Source organism: Drosophila hydei, unplaced genomic scaffold (genome assembly GCF_003285905.1).
Source record: "Drosophila hydei strain 15085-1641.00,03,60 unplaced genomic scaffold, DhydRS2 tig00000001-arrow-pilon, whole genome shotgun sequence".
In the NCBI taxonomy this organism is placed as follows: Eukaryota; Metazoa; Arthropoda; class Insecta; order Diptera; family Drosophilidae; genus Drosophila; species Drosophila hydei.
In genome coordinates, this window is record NW_022045643.1 from 657190 (window position 1) to 674638 (window position 17449).

The 17449-nt window shown below is 40.2% G+C and overlaps 2 protein-coding genes across 29 annotated transcripts in view; both read left to right on the forward strand.

Moving 5' to 3' along the window:
• The window catches only part of LOC111595052 (CUGBP Elav-like family member 4), a 304647-nt gene extending 289238 nt beyond the window's left edge, over window positions 1-15409 (forward strand). For 10 of the 28 annotated variants that reach the window (XM_023308580.2, XM_023308589.2, XM_023308582.2 and 7 more), the window contains 6 exons: window positions 11605-11748; window positions 11826-12099; window positions 12175-12291; window positions 13417-13494; window positions 14936-15112; window positions 15191-15409. In XM_023308580.2, coding sequence (XP_023164348.1) covers window positions 11605-11748; window positions 11826-12099; window positions 12175-12291; window positions 13417-13494; window positions 14936-15112; window positions 15191-15318 — 918 coding nt within the window. In that variant the 3' untranslated portion in view covers window positions 15319-15409. The remainder of the gene's footprint in view (window positions 1-11604; window positions 11749-11825; window positions 12100-12174; window positions 12292-13416; window positions 13495-14935; window positions 15113-15190) is intronic. The other 18 variants (XM_023308581.2, XM_023308592.2, XM_023308583.2 and 15 more) reach the window with 3 other exon arrangements.
• Window positions 15410-15614: 205 nt separating this feature from the next.
• LOC111595129 (dual specificity protein kinase shkD-like) lies at window positions 15615-16950 on the forward strand. Its single transcript, XM_023308700.2, has 2 exons — window positions 15615-16072; window positions 16875-16950. Exons 1-2 carry the CDS (start codon window positions 15722-15724, stop codon window positions 16890-16892), a joined length of 369 nt encoding a protein of 122 aa, XP_023164468.2. The 5' UTR covers window positions 15615-15721; the 3' UTR covers window positions 16893-16950.
• The last annotated feature ends 499 nt before the right edge of the window (window positions 16951-17449 follow it).

Below are 17449 nucleotides of genomic sequence, written 5' to 3' on the forward strand. Positions count from 1 at the left end.
TTAATAAGAAAACTGAAAATCGTTGAAATGCCAGCAACACTCATAATATCAAGACCCAATGCCCTCTACCCGTCGGCTCCGGCTCCTTAAACCAGTTGTGCTTGGCTTGAAGCTCGCAGTTCCTAGTCAAAAGTCTAGCTCGTTTAGCTCTGTGTTTGTCTGTGTGGATGTCTGGGTGAGTGTGCGTGGGTGTGTGTGTGCGTGCCGTGTCACCGCCCCCACAATTTGTGCCAATGCATTTTCTTGATAGAAGGCTAAGGTCAAAGACAATATTGAAATGCCAATTGAACTTTTTGCTATTATTAAAATTTTACTGCCTTGCCAACGATTCGAGAGACCAAATAGCATTTTGCAAATGTTTAGCACATTGAAAACTGGCTTAAAAGGGGGCTTAGCAAATTGATTTAAAAGCAGAACATTTAAGAGCTGAAAACCAGAGACTTTAAGCACATTAAAGAAGAATAAGAGAGGCATCTATGCGAGTCTCAACTAGAGTTGGGAGTCTTACTTATTGGAGTATAAATCAATATAGTTAACCCTTTTGGCCAATTTATTTTATCTGAGCATCAACACGCATTATACAGTTTAACCCTTGGCCCAGCCCAGACAACCCTTAATCATAAAAAAGTATCCACTTACTCATATCAATTCTCTTGTTCTTTATCGTTGCAGGTATGTACCAACAACAAATTTGCATAATACACAATGCAAAAACGAGAAAAGAAAGAGTAAATCAAGAGCAAAAGGAAACCCTTTCGAGGGGCATCCTTTATGTAAGTGCAGTGTCGCAGACAAATCCTTGGCAATCCTTGCAATCTATGCACGAGACACTGAAAAATTTGTATAGCTTATTATTAATAACTTTGGGGTGGCGGAGATCAAGTAGCTAAATCTTGAGAACCATTTAAGCAGCATGTCAGAAACAAAACACGAAAACGAACACCAAGGCAAGGATGGTCGACATTGACAGTGATTACAAGCTAAAAGTATGAAAAACAGCAAAAACTACTTAAGCACAAGAAATAACAAAAGACGACCAGCCGGACCATAGACAGTAGACAAATTTTTTGCATAAACAGAGACGACAAAGCCAACTAAGGGACTGCACTTAAAACAAGAGCCACTGCACGGCAGCAGCAGCAGCAGCAGCAGCCAAGTCCAAGCGAAAGTCATCGAAGCTCCGATGCCCAAAGAATTTTCTCCATTTCAATTTTTTTTGCCTTCGTTTTCTTTCACTGATGTGAGATGCGAATTTTTCAATAAGTGCGTCGGGACGCAGGACCCGGGCCATAAGTATAATAATTTTTGGGTACGGTACGGGGGCTATGGTGCGACGCGACGTCGTTTAAAATATGCCGGATTGTTGGATCCTGGCTAGCGTCAGGAAGCATACAAGTAGAACGGCTCAAAATGCAAAGTAGACGACATCCGCTTTGAGATTGGATGACGTTTCGTCCTAGCCATCGTCAAGTATTAAAAGCAAATAAGTAATAAAAATAATAATGGAGCATTTTTACCATTCCTGCTGCTCCCAAAAAAGAGAAAGAAAAAAAAGAAAAGGAGGCAAAAAAAAGGATAAGCATCTTAGCGCAATTTCTTGCTGCCTTCTCAATATAACAAAAGGTCCTTGCGTCGGGCCAAATGTGCCGAAAATGAAGAAGGGGCTGAAGTAGGGGCAGGGGCGGAGTCAAAGGGGGCCGCGTACACAGCTCAGCTGCTGGACCTGGTCTGCTACGGGCCATGCTGCTGTTTTGTCCTTTATTTCCATTTATTTCTCCATTTCTTTTTTGTGCTTTGCCCTTGCCTTTGCTTTTGCCCTTGCCTTTTGCCGCTCTCATATTTCTGGCCGCGCTCCCCAAAGGACAACAACATAAATGCAGGAAATTTGAATGGACGAGCGCAGTGAATGAAATTTGCAAATATTTTTCAAAAATTGAACTTCTCTGGCAAATTTTTTGCGTCCGCAGGACATGAGCGGCGGGAGGCTGCGCCGGCTGGCGGTTTATGAAAATAAGTGAAGAAAATTGATTTGAAGTACTTTGAAGTGCAAAAACGCATAGCGCCGAATCAGTGAAGAATGCTTTGGCATATTATTTCGTTTTGACGAACACTCTTTTTTACTTCTTTGGTATCTAGCTCTCTCTCTCTCTGCTTTTCTGTTAGTTTCGCAACTTTTGTTATGATAAGCAAGTCAAGCAGAATGGGCAGGGGAAACTGTGAGACAGAAAAAAAACTGAAGACAAAAACGAATGCAGATCTATGCAGCTTTAAGTAAAGTTACGAACTGCAAAAACGAACTTATTTAACTGTCTGCCAGCAAGAAGAATCATATTCATACTCAGATTTCTTAGCGGATGCGATTCAAAAGTGGATTTCTAGGCTTTGCTCAGGCTCAACGACAACACTTATCCGCATAGGCAACTTGAAGTGCTTTCTCTTAACTTCCTTAGTCAGCCGGAGCCGCTGTCTGAGACAACAAAGGAACATGTGACTGTATAAATTGCCTAGAAAACTAGTTGCTACCGACTGCCGTCTATCATTTCCGCTAGCAATTTGTGAGCTGGAAACTTAGACTTTGCCTGCGCTCACCAACGAAAAATTGTCAAAATATAAACCGCCAAACAGTCGACTCAGTCTGGGAGTCTGGCAGGTAACCAAACGCGCTCCACTTGACGATGCTCGTTTATCAAGCACACACACAGAGCTCGCAGAGCACGCCGAGCACACAGAGTGGCGTAGAGCCGAGTGAAATGTTTCACGCCAGCGCCTAGAAGTATGCAGTGCGCCTGGCAGACGCTCGTTTTGGCCAAATATATTCATTGCAAGATTTGTTGCCAGTGGGCGGAGCTGGCTTTTTGCATATGCTGCTGGATGTGTGTGCTGCTGCCGCACTGGAGACTGCCAGACTTATGCTTGAATTGCAAATAGTTAGAAAAGATTTGCCATGATTTTGATGTTACTTTTCGGTTGCATTTCTTTTTGCCACAGCAATTGGCAAGGCATGCCAAAGCGATTTGTGCTTACTGCATTTGGGCGTAACACAGATTTCGCATGATTAAATTAAGGCATCTCTTTGGCTCTCTCTCTCTCTGTCCCTCTTTGTGTGGCTGTCTCTATCATTTTTTAGCACGGCTTAAACTGGGCATTAAATGAAATGTTATATAACAATCAGAAATCAACGCACATAAAAATATATATGTATGAAGCATTTGCGGCCATTTGCTGTTGGCGATTGCACACGCACACACACACACACACAAGCACAAGCACACACATTAGTGTGCAATTTGGCCAAATGTCGCCAACGTGGCAGCCTGTCCCCGGTTCTCTCTGCCACACAACCCAAGCCCACTCCCGCTGCCTGTCGAACTGCTGCCGGTTCGCCCCGAAAAACTTTCACAATATTTCCGCAAAACAAATTGCGCGTAAAAATGGCAATGCAATTTTTGGTCGTTTGTTGCGGCGGCCGTTGGCAAATGGACGCCATGTTGCATCCACATATGTTTCTGCTGACCCAACCACCCCCTGCTACACCCCTCTCTCTGTGTGCGTGCCTGTCGCATGTTTCTGTAATGTTTGCCCAATTGAATTTAATAATATTTTCATTTGGATTTTAGTTTTTAGCTTTTAGTTTTTCCGAGACTATTTTTGCGCAATTTTCAGCAGACCAACTGCAACTGCAGCGGCTGCAGCTGTGCCGTGCCTGACGTGTCCTTTGAAATGTTTTGCCGTTTGTGGCTGCCAATTGGCACGCCACTGGTCAGCACATGGCAAAACAGGGACAGCCGAAAGAAGCCATTGCTTTAGTTAGTGCAACTAATTGGATCTGCAAGCGCGTGTTGTTTAAGCCATTTTCATGTTTATTTCATGTTACTTCATTAGCCACAATTCATTTGCTTAAAGAGTGCCAAAGAATAGCAGGACAAGGCTGAATCTCCTTGAGAAGTTGAGTTGATAACAAACGAAAATCAATGAGAAAGAGGCTTAAGCCTAGGCTAAGATCTCCCCTTACTAGCTTAGTTATCAGAAAACACTATATAAAACATGTATAGATCATAAATTTCGTTGTTATTGTTATCTTACTTCGTTCCACATCCTTCCTTAACCATTCATAGCTCTATTAAGTTGTTTCATCAAAAGCTGCTAGTGTTGGGACGTGACTCGTAACCTGTTTAAAGAGTTACGCTTTACGGTCGTCGCACTGGTTTGGCTTGGCCTGGGCAGTTACTGTGCTGTGCTGTGCTTATCCGTAAAACAACTATCGCATCAACAGCTCGTAAAACCAAAGCAGCAAATTAAACTGCGAGCATAAAAAGCCAACGAATTTGGAAGTTTGTGGGTGTCTCTCCGGACTGACCACACTGACCATAATGCGCACCCATAAATATAATATTTGATAATTTTATTAACAATTTGGACTGTAAATTGTTTACGACTGCGATTGCAGTGCTCAGCTTAAGTCTTGGCTGCTTTTTAGGCGTCTGGCTGCGCCTTTTCATGGCAACCAACTGCAAATGAAATATTCATGCGGCACAGTCTCCTCCCGCTCCGCTCCCTCTTTCCCACTCAAAGTCGTAAATTAAATTTGGCCCTGGCAACATTCTGTTCAATCAAGCACAAAAAACGCAGCAGGCAGACAGTCTAAAGGGCTGGCTATCCGGCTCGTCCTTAGACTCGGTTTAGTTTAGTTTAGTTTTTGTTTTTTTTTTTGCCTTTCTATTTGCCAGCTGTGAGCTGTGTGAACGCACTTTGATTTTAAGTGCATTAGAGAGGCGCAGTCGAAATTCAATTTGTTGCAATCCTCTGCTAAAATCATTGGGCAGCAAGGAAAAAAAAGCGAAAACTTTTTGCCAACATTAAATTTATGAAAATTGTGCGCTTCCTCCCTTTAGCTGCCTGGCTGGCGAGCTGGCTGTGTGTGTCCTTATGCAGGACGAGAAGTGCTCGAAACTCAATCATGCTTGCATGTAATATCCTGCCAGTTCTTTGCTGCCGTGTTGAGCCAGCCATTTGCTTGAGTAAACTGTGCGGTCCTCACGACATTTATACCCACAACAACAACAACTACAACAACAATGATAACAAAATGCCAAGTTCTTCGCAGTTGGAGCTCTCTGAACTATGCAAGACATGTGCAACAAGGCATGCGAAGGACAGATACGACAAAATGGGGCGTATTCAAGGCGTTATTTACGAATTGTCCTGTCCAAGTCAAGTCCCTCAACTGCAACAACAACAAGTTGCATTAAAACTTTGCTGTCACATGCCAGGCATATCTCTTCCTCCCTCTCTCTCCCACTCTTCCTCCCTCTCCCTCTCTCTATAGCCTGTTGATTGCTTATTAGAAGTCTTTAACTGAACTTTAAGTATATATATATATATATATATATATATATATATACTTTTCTAGCAGCTCTGTTGGTTATTCAATGCCTTTTCTTTAGACCTTTCTTCGCCTGATTGTTTTTTAGGCCTGCACTCGCTTAAAGCCTGGCTAAGAGTACTCTCGGCGACTAATTGAATTAAATGGCTGGGTTGTGGCAAAAAGCAAAGTAAATTAAATAAGTTTTTCATTTTGGCCAACGTTGGAAAGTTGCATTGTCAACGCCGCTGTTCGCCTCGCGCTTTTTGCTTGCCCGCATTTTACGCTTCGCCTGCGGCTCCATTTGGCTGCCTTTTGATGCCGACCCGGACACGGCCACGGACTCAGTCCCAGACTTGGACTGGGGCCAAATGCAATGAGCCAAAAGTTGTTTAATGTATGCAACGCCTGTCTCTCTGTCTGTCTGTCCGTCCGTCTGTCCGCCTGCCTCGCTCCCTGTGGGCTGCGGTTAACAGCGCGTCGCAACTTTGGCCCCGAAAGTAAGTAACTTTTCGCATGGTTCGTACATTTTTTAATGCATAGCATACTTTTAGGTAGCTTAGTGGCATTTTACACTAATTTGACTCGCAGTCAGAGTTCTTTATCAGTTTTTGTCCACTCTCGCCCGCTCGATGGTGTGATTTATTTGGTGGAAAAGATTACTTACTCGGCTAGTGGTTACTCTGAGTGGACTTCTCTCGCGGTGGCCTCCTGCCACGCAGCCAGTTGAAGATTTGTTTTGACTGAAGCTGAAGCTGCAGCTGACAGCAAAATTAAAATGTGGAAATGAATTTGTAATTAGTTTTACTGCTACTTTTCTCCTTTTTTTGCCTACTTTACAGAGAGTCTGACTCTTTGAATAAGCAGGAATTAATTGGAAAAGTCCTTAGCTATCAATTGGGGTGATGAGAATTGAATGAGAGAATTTATTTCAGATAAATATTGGAAAATCTATCGATTTCTTAGCCTACATTTGATTATTGCTGGATGGCGCTTACTAGGATTATAAGCTTGACTTATCTGTTCATTCTCTTTAAGCCTTTCTTAATATACCACAGACTTTCAATGAGCGCTCTTTACTAAAAGTCCGAATACCTTTCTTAGCATCTGCTTAGTTTGGCTTCGGAATATGCCATATTCGTATGCATATTTGATTCTTGTGCAAAATTCTATAGCTTTCTTAGCTTAGACTTGAGTATTGATGGATAGGATCGTCTGGGAAGATATGTATATATTTTTTATAGTAGCACAGCCCTTCACTCTTCACTTTTCCCCACTCGTTCTATTTAGCCCTTTCCTAAGTTAGCTTTATATTCTGTCCTGAAAGTCTAGATACCTTTCTACAGCTGCACCTTTCTAGACAATGGATTGCTCCAGCCATTTGTGTAACTATATAAGGACTCTGTATATTTCAGCGAAGGCTTCTGCAATTTAACACCTTTAAATTGCACCTGCTATTAGGCTTATATTTATTTGTGCCAAATCCATTTGGCACTGAAATTTATGCGCTTTTATGTTAAATAAATAAATGCATTTTCTTGCTGGCGCTTTAATTGATATATAAAAATGGTTGGCCATTAAACAAATGCGCGCCAGGCCAATTCATTTAGCAATTAAAACAAGCTGCGGCCGACGGCTGCTTAAAAAAAAATTAAAAAAAAAAAAACAAAAACAAAAATATAATAAAAATAAACTATTATATGCAAATCATGCACACACCTCCATATAAATATATACATATATATATATATATATATATATATATAATTCATTTGTTAAAACCATTTGCCGCCCATTTATTTGCTAGCACTTCTTTTGCATTTATTATAAATTTTTTGTGATTATTTTTTTTTGTTACGTTCTCGTTGCAAATTGAGAGAGAAATATGTTGTCCTTTTAGGCGTTGACAAATCGACGCTCGCAGTTGTTGCACACAAAAAGCGGCATCGAGGCGGGAATAATAATTTTTTGGCACGACTGCCATGTTAACATGTCCCCAGACACGTAAAGGACTCCTGCTCCTGCTCCAGCTCCAGCTCCAGCACACGCGTTGCAGTTTATTATGTGCATGTGTCCTGGCTCTCGGCGCTCGGGGCAGGAGCTCAACGCTTGCGGCTTGTAGCCACCATTAGTGAACACGGCAACGGCAACGGCAACATGACTGCCAGCCCGGGTAGCTGTGATTACGGCCATGTCTGAAGAGAGCCCCAAACAGCCAACAGGTTTATCATGTGCACTTGCTGAACCTCTGGCTCCTGGCCCCTTTGCCTTCTGTGTAGCTCGTGTCTGGATCCGGGTTTGGTTGCATTTGCATTTAAATATAAATACGTGCAGAGCTTTTGGGGGTCGGCAGGCAGACAAATTACTTTTTAAATGCACTGTAAGCCTTCAATTGTAATTGGGCAACGACGTCGCCTGTGCTATTGGCCTGCTGCGGTTTGAAACTTTGCCAAAAAGGCGAGCAAAAACTTTTGAGCGACGCGCATTAAAAAACAATAAAGCGAACCAAAAAAATATGTATATATATATATATGTATATATAGATTGCCAAGTGCCAAAATGGTAAAGCCTGCGCTTGCCTCCTAAGCGATTGGCAGGAGAGAGAAAGAGAGAGGAGGAAGGCGCAAGCTAATGGCGTCACGTTTGCAGGACCGTGCCGCAAAGCAAGTGGCATGCAACATGCGATTGCTGCCAAAAGTGCTGCCTGGCACAAGTCCAAGCCGCCCGTTAGTATAGTTTGGCTTGTTAGTTGCCAGACGGCAAACGGCAAATGCGGCAAATGCGGCATGCGGCATGCGGCATGTGGCAGCCTGTTGCATACAGAGAGCCAGAGTTAGTCAGAGGCGTGCTGCCTGCCTTCAGCGTCGTGTTGAATTTTTCATTTCATTTGGCGCAGCAATTCACTTGAATGGGAATATCGTGTCGTCGTCTTCAGGAAACGGAAGTGCCAGCCAAACAACTGCACACATAGCATATAATAAACGTTCATATTCGACTCAACTGACTTACTACTGCGGGCAGACATCATTTCACGAAGGCTTGGCTTTTTAGGGGGCCATCGGCAAGCCAACCGCCCACACACAGAGCGAGACAGAGCGGTAGAGAGAGAGAGGGACGGGGCATGCGGTGCGGGATTATAAGGCTATCAAAATGACGTTAATGAATTAATTTATGAGCTCTTGCGGTTCTAACCGAGCCTGTTGCACTATTTGAAGAGCAGCGCTAATTAGCGAGGCAGTAAGATATTGGTTTTGGAGCATAATTGCAAATGGCAGAGATTAGCTGAGAACAGGAAGTTGAATTGATTAAGTATTTTTGGGTTTGCTTATGAAACTAAATGGCAAATAAGTTTTTTAAAAGGAAGATAGTATAAAATATATGAAAAACTAACAGAAGATGTGCAGCTTATAATGTAAATAAATATATAGAGCTATATATGAAGTTAAATGCGAAATGTAATAGATCTCTTGGTGCAGCTGTTGAAGCGTTGATGAAAGAAGAAGAAAGAGCTGAGTTTTGTAAGGAAGAGACGGAAATATTGTAGAAACAAGTTTTGATAGGTTTATAGATAGATTGATAAAGACGAGCAGAAGCTTATGCTAGTAAGCTTCAATAGAATATCGTATATACTAATACTGTTCAGCAAGAGAAGACTTTGATAATTGAATTGAATAGTCTGTAAGAGTCTTACCTTTAACAAAAAGTTATTAACCAACAGCTAATCAACTCAAGCAGCTGAATCAGGCACTGCAGCAGCTTCAAGCAAACTTAAATAGAAAATAAGTCAGATAAGCTTTCAAAATATGAAAATATGATATGTGGTAGTACCATTGAAGCTATATAATAAGCATGTAGTTTAGCAACCATAGATAGGCGCTCATTATGCCGCAGCTCATTACTCGCGTTCCTATGTGGCAGTTAGACAACGTGCTGCACTTTCACTTCGGCGCTTGCTGCACTGCAATTTGTCCAGTGCAATTTTCGTGAAACATGTCGAAAGATTTACAAGAACAACATGACAGCAACAGCAGCAGCAGCGACAGCGTTGAGCGTTGCGATTGGGGCACGTACTGGAGCCTGGCACTAAAACGCCTAATGACGTTTACACGGCCAACATAATTACAGTAATAATGTGGCTGACTCTCGACACTGGCGATGACATTAGTGAGGTGTCATGCGACAATTTAACGAGACGCGCTGCATATGCGCGAAAAGGATTCGCCTTTTGTGTGCCACATGCAACAGCAACAGCAACAGCAGCTGCTACAAAGCACATTCGTCACGAAATGAGGCAACAACTCCACAGCTCGGCAGCTCGTGCGTGTGTGTTGGCCACCATTTTGTATGCTTTTAAATTAGCCAATGTGTGAAAGTGTCATGTTTCGAAATATGAAATTAACAGGCAGCGACGGGGCAGCCAGAACATTGTTGCTGCTACACAGCAGCGTATGTGTGTGTGAGAGTGAGTGTGAATGTGGCATGCTGTTGATATGCTATAATTTGTTGGCGAAAATTGAAAGGAAGTGCACTTCAATAATTATGTGTTGTTGTTCTCGCTGTTTTTGCTGCTGCTGTTGCTGCTGCTGTTCGGTTTTTCATTTAAAATTTCCCGAACGCCAGCAGCAAACGAGATGAAATTGCAGCAAAAAACTGAGCTGACGGAAATTCTTAAAGATTTTTTGTTCATCATTTAAGTTAGCTGAATGGAAATCTATAAAAATGTAATTTATTTATGACTAAAATCATTTTGTTGTGTTGGACAGTTTCATAAGTCAACTAAACCACTCTTCATTGAAAATATTTATTTATAAATATTTTACTTAATTTGAATGCCTGCTTAAATCTAGCAACTATTTACTTAGCTCCGCCCACCTTTTCTATGCTGTTTAATGACTTTAACTCTGCCGCAGCATTCAGAGCTTAAAGCTGCTGACGTTCATTCGAGCAGCAGATGTATGTTTGCTGTGCATAGACACAGCAAAGATACACATGATACATATAATTATGTAACATCCAATGTTCATTGTTGGCTCATTAAAATACATTACGAAGATGCTCAGAGCCGGGCAGCATATAGTTTCACATTGCCTGGAGGTTGGCCTTCGGTTGCTTTGCTCCCTGGATATTTTGCTTGGCCTTAACATAAACTTGAGTTTCATATTTCATTAATTAAAATTGTGTTTGCTGGGGCTGCTAACTATGTACATGAAGCACCTGTTTAGCCAAAGTCTCATTAACACACACACACAGATACACTGAAATTATGCAATATAATATCATTGTTACATTGATTAATGATTTGCAAAATCATAAAAGGGACCCACTCCTTGGCCGGCTTGCCCAGCCTCCCCCCTTTTCTGGTTTCGTATTACAAAAACAGGCAACTCATCTGCAAAACGTCTTAATTATAACAAAACAAAATGCCAAGGCACATGAAATGTTGTCGCTTCAATTGTCATACGGCAGCATGGGAGTCGAGGCGGAAGTGCGAAATGTGAAGCGTCCATTATTATGCTAATTAATTGACATCAAAGAAAGCAACAAACAGGGTGAGGGAGAGGCTAAGGTTGGGCGGCATCTTTGTTGCTCAATGTTTCAAAATCAATGACAGCCGACAATAGATAACATCATGATTCAATGTAGTTGGCTATAGATAGGGCGCGAGGCAGACAGCTGTCTATATATATATATATATATGTGTGTGGGTGTATATAGATAGGAGTAGGTGGGTGGGTAGGTAGGAGGTACTTATATTATATATTATAAAGAGCTTGTAAGCCGATTTCAATGAAAATGCAAATTGAAGTGCGTTGCCAATTATTTTGTTATTTACGAGTATTTTTGCTTTTTATCATTGTTGCTGCTGCTGCTGCTGTTGTTGTTGTTGTCGTTGTTGTTGATCACAAAGGCATATAAAATGTAATATGATAATAATGAGCAGTCCGCTTCGCATAACAAAAGCCAAGCGCCAAAGTGCACAGACGCACCGAGGCAGATGGGGGCGACAGGGACGAGGTACGATTCTGTCACACAGGTAAAAATAGGGCAACGTTGCCGTGACAAGGCACAAAATAATGGGCTGTAATAGGATTTGCCATTGAATGGTGCCATGCGCTGAAACGGGAAACGGGCAACGAGCAAAGGGCAACGAGCAACGAGAAATGAGAAACGGAAGAGCCGCCAATAAATATGCAATGCCACTCAGTCAGCTCACGATGTGAATCCAATTATTTCCTTTGCAGGGTGCATCCTCCAGCCTGGTTGTCAAATACGCCGATACGGAGAAGGAGCGACAAATAAGACGCATGCAGCAAATGGCCGGTCATATGAACCTATTGAATCCGTTTGTCTTTAATCAATTTGGACCGTACGGCGCCTACGCGCAGGTAAGTAGCCTTGCCCCCCAACCACCACCCCAGAGCCACTTCAGTCAGCTTGATTGCAATCCTTTGTGCTTCATTAGCAACAACAGCAGGCGGCTCTGATGGCCGCTGCGGCCACAGCACCGGGCTCGGCGGCTGCCTACATGAATCCAATGGCCGCCCTGGCAACGCAAATACCTCATGGCCTCAATGGCACCGGCCAGCCGCCATCGCTGCCCTCGCCGACGATGCCCAACTTCAACATGGGCGCCAACACGCCCAATGGCCAGCCAGGAGGCGCTGCCGCCGCTGCTGCAGCTGCCTCGGTGGCAGACGGTGTCTTCACGAATGGCATTCCACAAACGGCATTTCCACGTAAGTAGTCCAGCCAAATTACAGGGTATTTTTCTATTCATCTAACGATCACTATTTATTGATATTCATATGAAGATCTAACACTCGCTCCAGATCCGCTGCATCTGACCATACCACCACAAGGTTTGCCAAATGGCGATGCTGCTGCACTGCAACATGCCTTCCCTGGTTTGCCACCATTTCCAGGAGTTGGTAAGTGCCCAAGCTCTAGCTAGTCTTAGACACACACACTCTCTCTCTCTATCTATCTATCTATATATATACCTTATGCATTAGGCTAAGAGAAATACGTATCTGATTGTGCCCAAAAGAAAATATTAATAATAGTTTAGTAAAAGTCCCATAGGCACAAAATGTCAATTTCATCATAAGTCCACACACTCCCACCCGATCCCCACTGCCCCAAGCCATTCTCTCTCTCTCTCACTCTCTGTCTCTCATGCATTATCATGTCAGTTTCTCTCATAAGAATCATATCACCATTGTCTTAAAAAAATGAAAATGAATACGAAAATAAAATGTAATTCAACAACAACAACAGACAGAATAAACAGTTCAATCATTCATAATTGTTTTTATTGAAATAATTAATAATTGTTGTGTCATGCCATAAATATATATATATATTGTTAGTAAAGTGTTATATATAACTCTAACTTCTATATATACATAAATATTTGATTTGTGTACTAAAGGAATACAGAATTTAATTCAAGCTTAGCTGCTCACTATTAACAGCGCTCTTCTATGCGCTTCTCACGATCAACTACCAACCAACTATTTAGCTAGCTACGCTTGAATCAAAATCTGTGTTTCTTTGATTTGCCTTTTATGTTGAAAACTTGTTCTCCTAGTTTTTAATTATATGTTCAATATATTCAGATCCAAAATTTGTTGTTCAATGTTAAACGTTTAACATTTTAACACGAACTGAAATTCGTTTATTATGTTTTATTTATTTATTAAAAAATTTCTATGCGAACTTTGAAGTTCTTATTGACAGAAGGACTTCCCTCTAGAAAACCAGTTGCCCACTTTGGCTGGTATATCTTAACTTTCCGATGTTGTTTCTGATTGAAATATATAACTAAGTATTCTACTGGTCTGATCTGGTCGTAGCCTGTCGTCTATGGTTATTATTATTTCCTGTTTTGTTCATCTCAATATAGTCAAGGTGAAAAACCAACAAGAGAACTTACTTATTTAACATAAAAAAAAAATCATATATATACGTATACTTAATTGTTGTGTTGTCTTTATAAATGTTTCGGATTTTGTGTAAAAACCAAAAACAAAAATTATTTATATATAACGCAGCCTTTCCCGCCGTCTATGGACAGTTTCCACAAGCTTTACCACCTCCCCTAGCGGCGGTTGCACCCACTCAGCGTGAAGGTAAGCTTTTCATTATTATTTTGTCGGTTGTTCTCTCTCTCTCTCTCTCTCTCTCTGCCTGTCTCTCTCTCTCTCTCTCTTTTGTTTCCTTCCAAGAACTGTTCCTTAATTTCTTTACTGTAAATCAATATTGTATTTGTTTTTTGTTGATGAGTGATATGACGAACAGCTCATGCGAAGAGCTTTCAACTTTATAAATGAATGTTTTTACTTATATAGATATATATATAAATATATATACTATTCATTCAGATAACCACGCACACACACACACTTGCGCACGCCTACACATAGAAATTGAACCGAAAAGCCCAAAAAAATTAATTACTTAGACTCCTCTTTTTCTTTGTATCAATTTCTGTATACGAAAAACCCTTTTGCAAAAGGGCGTAAATCGTTTTTAATGCCTGCATTTAAGGGCATTTTATGGGCGATCGTAAAAATTGCATATAAACTGCTTAAAATCACATAAAAAGCAAGATATTTGCCGGGAAGGCACATGAAAAATCATAAAATTTTATGTTCGCTTTGTTTTTTATATATTTTCTTTTTGTTTCCAGTTGGGAAACTATGTAAACGTTGACGAGACAAGATAAAAGCATAGCTATTATACAGATATATATAATATATATATATACTCTTCTCTCTCCCTCTCTATGTGTGTGTGTGTGTGCGTGTGTTTTAAATTCTTATATGTATTATATACTGTATCTAACCCTAAGCCTAACTTGTGCGTAACGTGTTTATTATTTTCTCTCTATATATTTGTTGCGCGTAGCTAATTGTTAATTGTATTTTTCAATACATTTACTTAGTACTTAACCTGCATGCCACACACACACGCACACCCACACACACACATAGACTCACATGAAACTCAGCGCTGCTGAACTCATATGACATCCCTGTACCAGGAAATGCGAAAGTCGGGACGATATATCATAAGCTTAATACTTAAGTATATATTATTGCCATAGAACTAGAGAACTGGTAGCTCATTAAGCATTTTTAGCATATACGACTATGTCTTATATACCATATACATATATATATATATATATATATATATATATATACTTTAGCCTATGCAAGCGATTTTGTTACTGTTCGTTTAGTTTTTTCCGTTTCCCCCTTTTTATATATATATATATATATCGAGTATATTTTCTACTTCATTGTTTGTCATTTAGTTCATTCGAGTTTTATGCAACGCATTAGCTTTAGTTGAATCGTCTACAAAATCAGCCACAAAACACGAAACACACAGAGCAAAAACAACGAATCTATATATATATATATATTTGAAGAGAAACTCAAGAACAGCCCAAAAAAAATCTATACAGCAAGCAGACAAATTCATAAAGTTCGAATTTATGATTTAGCTCATCGTTTAATTTGTTTTCTCTACTTTGTTTCTTTTCTTGTGATGTCTTCTTTTAAGATTTTCTGATGTTCCCAGGATGTTCTATATCCGGCCCGGAGGGCTGCAATCTATTCATCTATCATTTGCCCCAAGAATTTGGTGATGCTGAATTAATGCAAATGTTCCTGCCATTTGGCAATGTGATCAGCTCTAAGGTCTTCATCGATCGTGCAACAAACCAAAGCAAATGTTTCGGTAAATCCCAAAGACACTGCAAGCAATGCTAATCGTTTGTATTGATCTCTAATATATAACTTTTTGGCCATTTTGTAGGTTTTGTTTCATTTGATAATCCCACCAGCGCTCAAGCGGCCATTCAGGCCATGAATGGCTTCCAGATTGGCATGAAAAGACTGAAAGTTCAATTGAAGCGGCCAAAGGATGCCAGTCGACCTTATTAACAATCGGAGTTCCTCAAGCGTAACTTACATCAACAACAACAACAAACGATTCAACAACAACAACACATACAACAACAACAACAACAAATACAACAACAACAAATACAACAGCAACATCAAATACAACAACAACAAATACAGCTACAGCTACTGCACCAGCAACAGCAGCAGCAGCAACAACATCTGCAGCAGCAGCACCACCAGCAACAGCAGCAGCAGCAACAGCAACAACAGCAGCTATATCAACAACATCATCACCAGCATCAGCATCAGCATCAGCATCAGCATCAACATCAGCATCATCAATATAATGCAGCAACAGCAACACCAGCTACAGCAACAATAACAACATCGCCAAACAATCCCAACAACAATTTTCGACCACAGTTAGCAAACGATCGCAATGCAAATCGTAACACAATGCCCTATACATTTGCTAGCTGGCGCAATGGCACTTATTGTTATCGCTATAGTGCCAACGGCAGCAACAGCGCCAGCAATACCAACAACAACAACAATAGCAGCAGCAATAACAATAATAGCAACATCAACAACAACAATAACAACAACAACAACAACAATAGCAGCGAGAACATTCCCTGCGCTCATGACACAAGTAACTATTCCAAAGTCGAGCTCGTCGAGAAGCTGTTCTTGTGGCAGCAACAAAAGCGAAAAGCCTAGCAGCAACAGCAACAAGAGGAGCAACAGTAACACGAACCACAGCAACAACATGGATCAACTTTTTATTAGGGTGAGCTGAAAATCAGCATGAATCATACAATTATTTGATTTTAAACTAATATCTAATTTAAATTATTATTTATATTTGATCGCCTTTCATTAATAGTTAATAATTATTTACACTGAAAGCTGAACTTCCGCGGTGCCCTCTAAACTGCATTAGTCGTGTTCTCAGCGTACACTGAAATCATAACGACTCTGTCCGAAGCTGCTAAGTAGCCATCTCGCTCTCACTCACTCTCAACCTCGATTGAGCCTTTCAGCAGTAGCGTAACATACTGAGTCTGTTGACAGTGAGCAACAACTATCTTCGTCTCGCTCTCTCGCTCTCTTTCAGAGTGAGCGGAGACCAGCCAGAAATTAGAAGCGTACTGCTCACTAGCCAATCTGCTCTCACTAATACAACTGCACAGTGGGCAATCACGACAAAACTGAACAGAATTAGCGCACTCAGAGTCGAAGAGAGAAAACAAGAGCTACTATTCATTTATGTTAATATTTAATTATCGTAGGAATGCGACATAATTTCAATTTGTTTCTTCCATTTAATTAGATATATATTATATCAACGACATTTGCCTTTTTTATCATTCATTATGAATGCTTCAATCATAGTTCATTGAACAAACGAAAGTTTCATATCTTACAAATGCTTAGATTTATGTTTCTATATAATTTTCCATCCATCTTCCATTTGACCTTAACTAACAATCGCATAATTATTTTGTTTAATTAATTTAAAAACCACTTTAATGAGTGTTCAATCATGTTAAATCTAGCTTGAACTGATTTCTTTCTATTACCCATTTCAGATGGACTTGAAACAATGAATTTTGCAGATGCTAAGTGCAGCAAAGCCGCAGCAAACAAAAGAAACAAAGTTAAAAAGAGAAAAAACTAAGAAAATAGTAAAAAGAAAATGTAAAAAAAAGTCAAAGCAGAATACTAAATATATATACATATAACGATATTTGTGTATATATATGTATACTATATATATATAGATATATGCATATGTATTTATACAGGCAGCTGAAAGCAGAACTTAAACAAAATAAATAGAAAAACGAAAAAAAATTAAGAGAAAAAACAAAAAAAAAATACTAAAAAAAAAACAAAACAAATGCAACACACAACAATTTTTTGCCAAAATGACGAATATATGTATACATATGTACATAGATATATATATCGACATACATATATATATATATTTATAGAGCAAGCAACAAGCATTGATATTGATAGTTGAGCAAACAACAACTGCACACACACACATACACACACACATACACACACACCACTTGAGACAAAAACTGACTGGTAAGAGACCAAAATTATCTGGGTTTTCAATAAAAAAAATGAAATTTAATAATAATCTAATAAA